General features: G+C 43.5%; 1 protein-coding gene across 7 annotated transcripts in view; it reads left to right on the plus strand.

Moving 5' to 3' along the window:
* The window catches only part of LOC123758727 (uncharacterized), a 152,617-nt gene that overhangs the window by 91,212 nt on the left and 47,258 nt on the right, over positions 1 to 14,147 (plus strand). For all 7 annotated transcript variants that reach the window (XM_045743316.2, XM_045743317.2, XM_045743319.2 and 4 more), the window contains exons 4-5: positions 11,607 to 11,810; positions 13,766 to 14,079. In XM_045743316.2, coding sequence (XP_045599272.1) covers positions 11,607 to 11,810; positions 13,766 to 14,079 — 518 coding nt within the window. The remainder of the gene's footprint in view (positions 1 to 11,606; positions 11,811 to 13,765; positions 14,080 to 14,147) is intronic.

The raw sequence follows: 14,147 nt of genomic DNA on the forward strand, positions 1-14,147 counted from the left end.
ATAATTAGGCTACGACTGGTTGCACGACGGGTTACACACCTGGAGAACGTTAGGTTTGTCAACAAACATCAACATGGGTTCTAGAAAGGGAAATCTTGCCTAACAAACCTTGCCTTGTGTGTGAGTGAGTGAAGATGGTGAGGCAACAAAGTAGGGTAGAGCGGTGAGTGATGATTGGAGAAGGCCAGCCAATGAGTTCGGACAAGTGGTGGTGGAGGGAGGTGGAGCTGGTCCCACCACGTGCTTCTCCCCCACAACACAGCCACGTGCAGGCCGGTCATGGGGCGGCGAGTGGGGGTCTGTGTGCCTCATTTGGCCACCACCTGCAGATAGTTGCCACCTTCCAGTTGGATTATCTGGTGATGGGAGATAAGCCCTCTTTTGGAAGATAACAAGGCAGAGTGGTTTAAGAGTGACCCTTGGCCTATACTTTGACCTCTTCATAGCTATGTAAGTCTTACTTCAAGACATCTATTTCTTTCAGCCTATGTCCCAACTACCTTTTGAAGCCTTTAACCCTATTAGTTTTTATACTGCTGTTTTGTCCTTGTTACTCCCGTTTATCCCCTGCTTGGTTTTTTTATTGTTGCTGTCTGTGTGTTTGTTTGTTTACGTCGCTATTGGTAACCTCCGTGCACCCCTTTCCCCCCCCCCCTCCCAGCCGTAAACCAAACATAAACACGGGCATTTTCCCCTAGTTGTTACGGGCTCACCATAGCCCGTGCTACATGGACACTTTGTTCTGAATAGCTAAATCAAACAATAACCCCTAGTTGTTTGAGTGCACCTCACGCTGGGGGGAGTGGTCACACCTGTGAGGCACACCTGGTCTATGCGTGCACACACACGCCACCTGGCAGGTGCGAGGGTCACAGGGAGTGTGGTATCCGCTCCTTACTCCACCCTACATCTATCTAATCGGCTCTTATCTCCTCTCGGGCGCGTACTCTTTCTAAGTGCCTCGGCTGTGGTCATCCTGGATGTCAAGGATGCTTGTCGGGTCAAGAAGGCCAACTGGCAGGCTGGCAGGCAGGCAAGCAGGCAGGTGGACAACTAGGAATTGGGGCCCTAAGATAGTCGGTTATTCTCCCTCACAACTCTGGAGAGTGTACACAGGCGTAATTATGCAACCTGTCCTCCTACAAAGAACTTTGTTTTTCGCTCGTATGCGTTACACAAGACCAATAATTGTATTAGAAAATGAAAGCGGCTCGCAAAAGTGACGTAATGTCCCGTTTTCTGTTTTGGGTCCTTGTTAGTCTGGTAGGTTAGGAGGGGACACTTTAAGTTGACCGTTTTCTTGACGTTGTGAAACTTTAGGAGGACGGGTTGAATTGTGAGATGGAGGAGACGTGTTGAGAGTAGGCCAGCAGGCATGTGGAGTAGTGGGTGAGCAAGCAGGTGTGGGAGTAGCCTCCGGTGTGTGCCAGCTCACCTGCCTCCACCTGTTGGTCTTACCGAGCCTTCCTCACCTGGTGACTTTGACTGTTAACACCCCCCCCTCCCTCCCACCCTCCCTCTCGTCTCGTGTCTTTCCTTCCTCTCACCCTCCCTCCCTTCCTCTTACTCTTCTTCCTCCTTCCCTTCTCTCCCTTCTCTCCCTTCTTCCGTTCTTCCCTTCTCTCCCTTCTCCTTCCCTTCTCTCCCTTCTCCTTCCCTTCTCTCCCTTCTCCTTCCCTTCTCTCCCTTCTCCTTCCCTTCTCTCCCTTCTCCCTACCTCCTCTCACCCTTCGCCATTCCTCCCTTTCTCCATTCTCACCCTTTCTCCATTCTCACCCTTTCTCTCACTCGCCTCACGCGAGTGACCGAACCCACCCACACACTCTCTCTCGCCTCTCTCACCCACCCACCCAACCCACACACACTCACTCGCCACTCATTTACAAACTTGGGTCAGCAGCTCGGGGTGTTGATGGGGTTAATGAGTTGTTGTTATTATTAGCATCTTTATTGACAAAAATAATTATAATTTTGCCTAATCTGAGTAATTTAATTAGGTCTTATTAAAGTGAGGATAATGCTGGTATTCAAACCCTCCAACCATTTGGGCGACGGTAGAGCGACGGTCTCGCTTCATGCAGGTCGGCGTTCAATCCCCGACCGTCCACCAAGTGGTTGGGGCACCATTCCTTCCCCCCATCCCATCCCAAATTCTTATCCTGACCCCTTCAAGTGCTATATAGCCGCAATGGCTTGGCGCCCCCCCCCCCCTGATAATTCCCTTCCCTTTCCTGCAAGCCTCATTGGCCAATGGATCTACAGTAAAGTTTTCCAACTCCAACATGGGATGGGATCTACGCACATTTTATATAATATTTATCATTGGAAAAAAATACATTCGTTTAATATTACAAGCTACTTCAGACATATTGTGATGGGTTATGTATGAGGAATGAAGTATAATAGGTTTTCCCGCCGCGTCTCCTCCTTATTTATCATCACCTGCCTCTTCTCCCCTTCCCCCAGGCCCCCCCCCCATACCTACCCTCCAGCCCGTCATCCAAAAATAGGGAGGTAAATGTAACAGCCCCACAAGTGCAATTATGTACTATGTATGACAGTCAGGAAATGTACTTATTACACTTAGTATCAAACCGTACTGTCAATTCGGAGGATGGGTTGGGGGCCGAGGTGGGGTTGGAGGTGGTGGTGGTGGGGGGGGGGGGGGGGTGCGAGGAATGGTTTGATTGGTTATGATCAATACATGTCCAGGTGTTGGTGGTTGTGGCTTGGTGTTGTGGTGGTCAGTGTGGCCCTGCTGCTCCTCCTCCTCCACCGTTGCCCTCACAACCTTCCCTCCCACCCACACTATCCCCCCCCCCCCCTATATTTCACTCTTACTCTCATCGGCATCAGGTCTATCATTCCTATTGTCCTCACCCTCCTCCCTCTCCCCCGCCTCGCCTATCTCCCCCCCCCCCCCCCCCCTCCCCTCACCTTCCTGGCCTCCTCGTCCTCCTCCTGCAGTAGTGAGTGACCGGGACCTCCACTCACGGCCACCAGAAGGTCTGGTTCCGCTTGTAAACGTTTATGGTCCGTCCATCTTCACTGGTGTTAATTGGTTACTTTGTTGCCGGTAATTGATGACTCTTGTTAAGACGGCCGTAAAATGGTGGTGGGGGGGGGCGTTATTCAGGGTGGTGTGGCGGTAATTAGCGATTGATTGGTGGCGGTGATTAGATGAAATGGTGGTTGATGGAAGTGCACCGTTGGTGGGAATGGTTGGTGGTGTGTGCCGTTCTCTTGAGTCCGGCCGGGAGCCATGCTGTCTGCCAACTGGATCACCAACACTGTTACTTATACCGATTTACATTCCCTCATACCCCTTACAACCTGGCTTATCGTAGACTTCCTTCTGGAATTTGTCAAATTTCCTTTGAAAATTTCTATGATTTTTCGCCGAGGATGAGTGACAATAACGCGGCTGAGAATGTTGACCAAACCCCGCACCCGAGGACGGGGACACGCTCAGTCCTCCACTGTGGTCACCTCTATTGAGGCAGGCTCCAGTACGCGTCACTGCCTCAAACATCTCATACTGATGTTTCTGGTGGTGATGATGTTGGTGTTACTGATGTTTATGGTGGTGTAGGTGTTACTGATGTTTATGGTGGTGTAGGCGTTACTGATGTTTATGGTGGTGTAGGTGTTACTGATGTTTATGGTGGTGTAGGTGTTACTGATGTTTATGGTGGTGTAGGTGTTACTGATGTTTATGGTGATGGTGTTCTCGTAAGTCATCATTTCAGTACGTAGATTTATGAGCAATTCGCTAATAGTTTTTGCACATGTGAGTTATGACGTGGCATCTGGCCAGCGTCTCTGGGAGCACAGCTTGAGGGACCCTCGAATATGTGCAATAATTTCTGACTTTTATGGAGGGGATTTGGGCCGTGAATATCTTTATGTACACTTTCCCAGTCAGCAACTTTACCAGTCTTTAATGGCGCATTAATGTGAGCACTCTTCCCCACTCAGGGGAGGACTAGAGCCACCCCTGGGGGAGTGGTAAAGTTACCCTGGGGGGAGTACAAATGTTAACAGCAGAGAATAATGAGGGAAGAGGAAGATTATGACAGGTAAGAGGAGGAAGTGAAAGAGAACAATGGTAAGATGTGAGGGGTGGGAGAGAAAGAGAAAGGCCTTGCCGCCATCCGTTAACATTATAGACAAAACGGAATTGTTTTTCAAACTTGTTATCTCTGTGTGATGATAACGTTACTCATGATCACTGTAATCAGTTAGTAGTATTCAGTGAGGACCCTTCACTCGTGTACATCGTAAATTAGATATCAGTCCGAGCACAGATCTTCTACTTTCACTCAAGGCATTTGGACAACACCAGAAATGGTTGACGTATATATTACTCATGAAATACTTTATATATCAATATTTCTAATAAAGGTCAATCGGACTTGACAAAGTACCACCATAGAGCGGTGTCGCCGGAAAACTGCACGAGTGACTGTATCCCTAGTTATGAAAAACGTTAATTGAAAGTTTTCTCTTCTAACCTTACCGAGTAGGCCAGACGACTCAAACAGAAAACGGAACAGTACGTCACTTTTTGTGAGTCGATTTCAATTTAAATTACGCCCAAATTTGGCCATAGCGGCGCATACGAGCGAAAAGTGACGTTATTTTTTAAGAGGACGGGTTGATTTCTCTGCCAGCCAGGTAGCTCATCCCCACCCACACGACAGAGCCGGAGGCTACCGCGTTATCACTACAATGGGCAGGTGGGTGCTCCTGGGTCGGGCGAGCCATCGCAATTATCCGATTAGCTGTTTCACGGTGATGTGACTGGTCACTAGATGTATAGCCCACACCACCTGACTCGTGGTGCCAAGGTGTGATGCAGTACACGCAAGGTGAGTGTGTTTGCTTCTCTTCTCTCTCCAACCTTCTCCACATTTCTCTTCCTATTCTCCCCATCTCCCCCCCCCCCCGTTTCTCTCTCTCTTTTCTCTCTATTTTCTCTCTTCTCTCTCTTTTCTCTCTCCCTCTCTCTCAGAAATTAATAAACATTAACTCAATCTGAGAGTAGTAAATGAAATACTTAAGAAAATCTGGCAGAAACCCGAAGATTTCCTGCCTCCGAATATCTTTTATTGTCTTGTCCGTGACTGTGGGTCCTCGCATTATTGCCAGGATTATACATGCAATATACCAAGTATAGACCATACACGAGCCAGAGAAGGAAATGCTACCATTGCATGCAAACGTAAATATTTAGGGAAAACGTGCCATAAGATAGTTGGAGAGGCCGCTGGAGTATGGATGTCAACCAACAAATTGTAAACTTAACTTAGAAAAGACCTACTACATCTTATTTGGAAGCAAATCAACAAATGCAATTCAGCTTCAGATGGACAATGTCAACATCAGTAATAAAAATGATGGAAAGTTTCTTGGCTTATTCCTAGACAAGAGACTAAACTTCAACACCCACATACATCACATAACTAAGAAAGTCTCAAACAGTTCGTATACTCTCCAAAATCTGATATTCCTAACTCTGCTCTCCTCTCACTATCTTATGCACTAATCTATCCCTATCTTAATTATGGTATCTGTGCATGGGGTTCAACCACTGCAAACCACCTCAAGTCAATCATCACCCAGCAAAAATCTGCTATCAAAATAATAACAAACTCTGCTTTCAGACAACACTCCGCCCCTTGTTTAAATCCCTTAACATGCTAAACATAAACTCACTCCACACATTCTTTTGTGTCAACTACATTTACAAAACCCTGTTCTTAAATGCAAACCATGTTCTGAAACTCTCCCTGGACAGATGTAATAGGACCCATTATCACCACACCAGAAATAAATATATCTTTGATATCACCAGAGTGAAACTTAATCTGTGTAAACACTCTATGCAAATAAAGGGACCTAGTCTATGGAACTCTCTCCCTAATGAATTGAAAAGCTGTCCACTTTTTGCCTCATTCAAAAACAAAAACAAAAAGTACTTAATTTCATCTTCATAGTTTCCTACCTTGTGCTTTAAACTTGCACTATCTAGTGCTACCCAATCCCCCCAATCTTTATGTACCTAATCCAAACAACTTTGCCATTGTGATCATTGCTGTCGTCTTATATGTGCTATCAATATGCTGTATTGTGCCTATTAATCTTTGTTAAATTACCAATCAAGCTGTCAATGCTATCAATCAGAGCTATCGGTGTGCTTTAATATACCTACTAATCTCTCTCATTTTTTTTCTTGCAATGTACCTGTTAACATTTTATAAATTTTGCTAGAGTTTACCTACTTAAATTGATCTGTTAGATTAAGGACCTGCCCGAAACGCTGCGCGTACTAGTGGCTTTGCAAGAATGTAAACACTATGCTATATACCCTCACAAACCCAATGTATCTTGTATATATATACTGTATATAAATAAATAATATATTGAGGGCAACGGGCGAGTAGTGTTCATCTCGGGTCCACCAATTGGACACAACTGTGCCAGACAGATACGTGTTGTGCCTAGGGGTAGGGGGCGGTGTTCGGATAGATGGGTACGTTGCCATGCCCAGGGGCACGGGGGTGCGGGACGGTGTTTAGACAGGTGTGTCGAAACACCTGGGCATTGCATCCAGCCTCTAAGCATGGCAACACCTGGTGTAGCCATGCTTAGAGGTTGGAAAAGGGGGAGGGCGGAGGTAGAGGCCAATTCATTATTGAAGCAGGATCGGGATGGCTATTTTAATGTGTTACCAGTTTATTTGATTTTTGGTGAGGTTATTGTGATCAGGGTAACGACAGGCGGTTATGCTGGCTGGCGCATGTACACAGCATGACACATATTATATTGAACATGATGCACGGTGAATATTGCAATTTATGGTATCACATGGATGTGTATCAACATGGCTGTGTATCAACATGACCCATTCAGCTTGTGGAGAGGCTCGTGGGTTCGCTTCTCTATCATATAAGTCAATATTGGTTCACAGCTGATCCATGGCAGTACTTAAGATGGGGAGGCGGTATTGTGTCCTTAATGTAGAACTTGTCTTCTCTTCTTGTCCATTATGTCACTGTAGCCCGTGCTACATGGACATTTCGTTCAGTGTAGCTAAATCTAAACAACAACCCATGTTGTCATTTCTGGGGGGCGAAGTAGTCACCGTAGATTCTTGTTCCTATACCCGAGGCAACGGTATACAGGTGATAGAGGAAGTTATACAGTAGGGAAGATGTGAGGCGGCGTCTGTTGTTGTTGTATATGAACGAGCCGTGACTCTACCCCCCTTCCTCCTCGTCACTGTCTGGCTGAGGACACAGTTCCTCCCCCCTCCTCTCTCCCACCCTCTCACAATACGGTCTGCTGCTTTTCCAGTTCCCAGTCGCGCTTCCATCGTCTTCCTCACAAGGGGGAGGGGAGAGGGAAGGGAATAGAATTATCAGGGGAAAGTGCCAAGCCATTACGACTATATAGCACTAGGAAGAGGTCAAGCTGTGCACGGGAGACATCTCCCGTCACACAGGGTGCAGTCGCACCTCCACAGATCTCCAGTATCATCTATTGATACTGGTGATGGCTCAAAAGGGCCACCACTTAAGGGCTATTCATGCCCGTGCTTCATCTTCATCTTAACACATTCACAAGGGAGACATCTCCCGTCACGCAGGGTGCATTCCCACCTCCACTGATCTGTATCAGCTCTTGATACTGGTAATGGCTCAAAAGGGCCACCACTTACGAGCTATTCATGCCCGTGCCACCTCTTGGGTGGCTTAATCTTTATCAATCAATCAAGCTGTGGATTCGGGTTGGGACGGGGGGAAAGGAATGGTGCCCAACCACTTGGACGGTCGGGGATTGAACGCCGACCTGCATGAAGCTAGACTGTCGCTCTACCGTCCAGCCCAAATGGTTGGGCGGGTCATACAGACATTTAGCCGCCTGAGAGTCTGGACTCCAAACAGTGTTGCCGAGTCAGATGGGTGGCATCCGTCACTACTCATGAATGTAGTATTTGATAAATGTAGTTATCTTGTCTTATCAAAGACACTTCTGAGCTCGCCTATGCTGTGGAGTATATTACATATTCTCAAACGAATTCTAAGAGTGTTGATTTTGCATGTCAACGCTGGTTTGTTTACATTATTTGTCAGGCGTGTGTGGAGAGAACACCCGCAGCGTGTTTATCAGTGTGTCCTCACACTTAACGCACACCAACTTTGATGCTGTGGACCACATTTTAATTACAATTAAAAACAGCTTAATATTGATGTTGACTTGACTGTTGAACATCGGCTTTGATACTTTAGGCGAGTTGCTTAAGTCCTTACGCTTCTACTTTGGTAAGAACCCATCGTATCTGTCGCTTGTTAATGGTGAGGAGGCCCTCTCACCGGCCCTCTCACTGGCCCTCTCACTGGCCCTCTCACTGACCTTCCCGGCGTCCCTCTCACCAGCCTTTCTGGCGGGCCTCTCACCGGCCTTCCCGGGGGCCCTCTCACCGACCTTCCCGGGGGCCCTCTCACCGACCTTCCCGGGGGCCCTCTCACAGACCTTCCTGGGGGCCCTCTCGCCGACCTTCCCGGGGGCCCTCTCACCGACCTTCCCGGGGGCCCTCTCACCGACCTTCCCGGGGGCCCTCTCACCGACCTTCCCGGGGGCCCTCTCACCGACCTTCCCGGGGGCCCCTCTCACCGACCTTCCCGGGGGCCCCTCTCACCGACCTTCCCGGGGGCCCTCTCACCGACCTTCCCGGGGGCCCCTCTCACCGACCTTCCCTGGGGCCCTCTCACCGACCTTCCCGGGGGCCCTCTCACCGACCTTCCCGGGGGCCCTCTCACCGACCTTCCCGGGGGCCCTCTCACCGACCTTCCCGGGGGCCCTCTCACCGACCTTCCCGGGGGCCCTCTCACCGACCTTCCCTGGGGCCCTCTCACCGACCTTCCCGGGGGCCCTCTCACCGACCTTCCCGACAGCCCTCTCACCGACCTTCCCGGCGGCCCTCTGCCTAAAGCTAAAATATCTTGAAACCTTGCAAAATGAAGCTATACTTCTCATCCTTGGGGCTCCAAAGTCCACGAGAATAGTTAATATGAGAGCAGAGCTAAAATTACCTACCATAAGGGAGAGAATTTTGTCTATTAGCACAGTTTTCGGCATGAAGGCATAGAGTAGATCTCGGCAACACATGCAGTTTCTAGCTAAACTTTCTAATATGCTACACTCACCTGAAGTCTATAGAAGAAGAGCGAAATCTGATTATGCATTTTGGTTCTGCAAGGTAGCCAACTTCATCAAAATATTAAATATGTACCCAACTCAATTAATGATTAATCAAACAATTACTCCATGGGATAACTGGGAACTATCAGTTGACTTTGTAAATGCACCCAAGAAAGATAGTGTACACTCAACATTATTAAAACAGTTAACACTGAAAAGCATCGCTGAGAATACTCAGGGTATGGGTAACGATGTGTATCAGTGCTATACCGACGGTTCTGTAGAAGAAGGTGGACGATGTACCGGATGCACATGTAATATATTTGAACAATCTTCTCTCGTACATACAGCAGTGAAGAGCGTCAATGATTGGGCAAGTACAGTTCAAACCATTAGTCCCAAGAGACTAATAGAGCAAGAACTCGGCAATGTGATGTTATAATGGCCAGAATACGCCTGGGATATAGACGTATATGGCAGCTTTCTCAAAACCCAAATGTCGAGTACACAATGTGTCAACTTTGTGAAAGAGAAAACATGCACTCTCTTGAACATTATATTGTAGAATGTCCCATATTGACTGACTTTCGTCCTCCTGGGCTAAGGTATGCTGAACTGTGTAATTACTATATGAGTACTGGAACACTTGATGATATATTGGACTTGTACCCAAGATTAACCATGTAATGTATCAATTATACAATGTATGTATGTGATGTGACTATATATAATCTGAGGTTGTAAAGGCATCTTAATCACCTTCAGTGGTAAAGTGCTTAATTACACACTAGTCATCCTGTCAGAGTAGGAGAGACAAATGTATGTACTGTATATATGTGTGTGTATGTGTGTGAATTTTCGTGCTTTACACATATGTATATATATATATATGTGTGTGCATGTATATGTATGTATGTGTATAAAGTATGTGGAAGCTGATCAGAATTACATTTTACCTTTGTAAATGCACATTAATGACACTATATAAAAGACACATCGAACACTTTATGTAGGGCAGACATAAATCTCTGAATCTATGTATTTACATATGTAGGTTAGCTTAGCATTTTAAAAGCACTACAATCAACTTCTGTGGTTGATTGTTCAATAAATCCCTGAACTATATGTTTAACAGATCTCTAAGCCTGACCATGGAGGACAGAAGAAAATGTATATATGCTGGTTAGCATTGTAAATGTGTGGCCATGTCTGTGGAAGAAAATAATAATAAAAAAACTTGATAGTTCTTCTATCAAGAAGAACGGTCATTCTTCTTGATTGTTTGTGCCGTGTGAATGTTTCTACTGCCTCTGTTTGTTCAAGCATCTGTTTGTGTTTGTTTGTTCACGGCACTGATATAGAGTCAGGTTACTCAGAATAACTTCCCAGTTTATTACAGTATGTTCATGTTTATTTGACCTCCATTATGATGTCCAAAGCAAGGAGCGCTATTTATGGCAAGTTAAGTCGAGGCTGCTGCTTCATTTAGCTTGCTAGTGGTGTGTGTCTTGGAACTAACTCATGTCTCTCATTAAATTTACAATACCTGGACTCTCTCCCTTGTTTACACTAGGCTTACACTAGGTTTACACTAGGCCTAGGTGCCTAGCGTAAACCATAGCGTGTAATAGTGTTAACGATTTTATTTTTTTTTTTACTTAAAACTAACTTAGAAATTTCATCTAACCTAACTACTATAACGAAGTCAGTAATTCATGTTCTTAATATAATAATATTAATTGGAATAAACCAGTTTGGAAAGAAATATTTGAAAATAACAAAAATAATACTTATTTTTCTGAAAATGTGTATATTTTAGTTTGGAAAAATTAATGCTGTTGATAAGTAGTAGTATGATGATATTGGGTTGTGTTAGATGTTTGAATGCCTGTGAAATGTGCGAGTATATTTTTGTATTAATGTTTGAAACATTTTGGATGCATTTTTATTTGTCTGTGCTTTTTATGTTTTTATTAATTGAGCATCTGAGTAACCCAAGGTTACATTTTGTTGACTTGGGTAATGTTTTATCAGCATAGAGTTGAGCAGTAAAGTTTCTTTTTTTGTTACTGTATCATAATAGGGCAATATGAGAGATACTGTATACAGTTTTGCATTTACTAATGTGTTCTTTATTTTCTCTGAATAACATTGGTTTTGATGTTGCATTGTTTTGCTTTATAAAGGATGAGATTCAAGCCTATTACTGTATTAATATCAGATTTTTCTCATCATTTAAGCAATCGGTAAAAGTAAAATTTTTGAATTACAGATGTTGCATATTTTAATCAAAACAAGGTAGGAAATTTACAAAGGTTTACATTTTTAACAACTAGCTTATTTATATCGCTATGTATGTGAACTCTTGTTATTGCTAATGATGCAATTTCTTTTCCCAGAACACGACGATGCCAATATGTTGTGAGTGCTTGGGGACGGAGAAGAGTGTTAATGGAGGGTTTGTGCACTGCGGGTCCTGTGGGTCCTCAGTTCACCCAAAATGTTTACGTTTGGATCCTTCTGCATCTGTAAGATTACATAAACAAGGCTGGCAGTGTGAAGACTGTAAACCGTGCATAGTGTGCCGGAAAACAGGGTCCGAGGTGAGTTAGCCCAACATTTTTTAATAATTTTATATTAATATAATATTTATGAAGGAAATGACTATTCTAACAGTATTACATGGTAAACTTGGGTTTAATCCAAATATTTAAGCTCATGAACTTGATGTCAGTAAAGACTCAAACTTTACTAATTTTGGAGGAAACACAAGCTATAAGAAACAATATTAAAAAATAATTCAACTGAAAGTTAGAATACAGGACAGTATATTGTGATAATTTAAATAATAGCATTAATATGCCATGACTGAATGACTTAATTTTAATCTGATATCTACTAAACAATGCCTTTGAAAATTAGTTAAAATCAATCACTGAGGTGCAAATTGCACTCTTTCCTTGAGAAGATTAGTAGAAGCCATTATGAGGATTTGAACCTGCACACTGGGTACTCCCAAGCATGGGCCTTAAACAACTTGGCCACAACATGCTCAAAAACAATGCAACATGGGATTTGATTCCTTGTTTATTTACTAGATATTTATTTTATTTATTTATTTATATATATACAAGTACATTGGGTTTGTGAGAGTGCATATCAATGGTACTCTTACATTCTTCTTACATTTTTTTTAAAGAATTCTTACATTCTTGCAAATCCACTCTCACACACACACACACACACACACACACACACACACACACACACACACACACACACACAGTATTTCGGTCTCATCATGGCTTCTGATTTTCTCATTGGTATATCATGCTAATGTGATTTCTTTGTGCAATCTTTCTTTGCTAATTTCAAAAGTTATAATTGTACTTTTTTGTATACTGTATTTTGATATTGCCCTACTTTTTTTTTTTTTTTTTTTTACTCACAATGCCCTTTTTTACATTATCTGTTAGGGCAAATAATAATTTAGTGTTACTGTAACTAAATGTCTCCAGCTCCACAGTCAATACAGTATACCAAAGACAAAAGGGTGTTAATGCCACAAAATCCAAATGAAAGAAGAAGAGTTAATGTTTGTAAAAAAAAATGTAGTACCTGTAATACAGATAATCAACAAATAGGGTACATATCAGGCAGCAAAGATACATTATCATTTTAATAAGAAAGTCATATCCTGTTCAATAGAACGGAGCGTCTCTCTTACTTTTGGTGGATAGATAAATTTTGACTGCACTGTAATAATCCCCAAAATAATCTCCAAAAATAATCCCCAAAAAAACTAACTAAAATAAATAATCCCCAAAAATACTAACTTAAAAATACATTTTATTCATAATACTACACACATTTTGTACTCCAGTATGTACAAGTATATCTTACCTTTATTGAAGACTCTTATTGGCATGTGGAAGACAGTGAGGAGGGGGGGAAGGAGGAGACGTGTTAGTGTATGGAAGGGGAGTCCCCTTCCATTATAACATCAGGCAGTGATGACATTTCTGGGGTACTCTCTCTCCTACGTTGTGCAGGCATACCACTAGGCTCTAGTTGTGGCTCACAGCTTGCTTGTCTTACTAAGAATCTGTTTAAAGACACTTGTTTTCCCCCCTTCCAAACACTAAAAACCTTTCCTCTCCCCCCCTCTTCACTATCTTCTATACACCAACAAGTATCCTCAATAAAGGTAAGGTATAGTAAAAAATATGAGTGATATTTTGTATAAAATGTATTTTTAAGTTAATATTTTTGTGTGTGGGAATATATTAATTCAATTTACATTATTTCTTAGTGTGGAAATTTTGTTTCGGTTTACGAATTTTAGGCGTACGAACTGTCTCTTAGAACCGATTAAATTTGTAAACCAAGGTGCCACTGTATTCATTGTTTTCCACATGTTAGGCATAATTGATTAATTTTTAAATAAATTCTCAACGTCATACAAGTTGTAGTAAAAATTTATTTCAAAATAGAAATGCAGTACCAGCTCTGTATTTTGAGAGTTCAGTAATGAACATATTTTCGTTTTTTGTTTCAGGTACTGGGCAGCCTTATATTATGCAGCTCATGTGATGATGGTTATCACATGAGCTGTGTTTCACCTCCCTTAGAGCAACGACCAACTACGCCGAGCTGGTGTTGCTCTAATTGTACCAAAGGGCCGCAAGGCACCAATAATAATAACCGTAGTAATCCGGCCTCCCCCACGGGTAGTGTACATGGTGAGGGAGGCACGTCTAATAATAATTCTGCCGCCAATAGAAAAGGACGAGGGAGATCACGAAAAGGCCTTCAAGATGCAACGGCGAGAAGTAGAAAATATAGCACCTCCTCTTCTAGTTCGCGGTCAAGGTATGTAAATTAAAGTGTTATATAAATGGGTTACTGTATTGTAGACTAGTGAAGATATTTTAGTAAAT

Source organism: Procambarus clarkii, chromosome 31, assembly GCF_040958095.1.
Source record: "Procambarus clarkii isolate CNS0578487 chromosome 31, FALCON_Pclarkii_2.0, whole genome shotgun sequence".
NCBI lineage: Eukaryota > Metazoa > Arthropoda > Malacostraca > Decapoda > Cambaridae > Procambarus > Procambarus clarkii.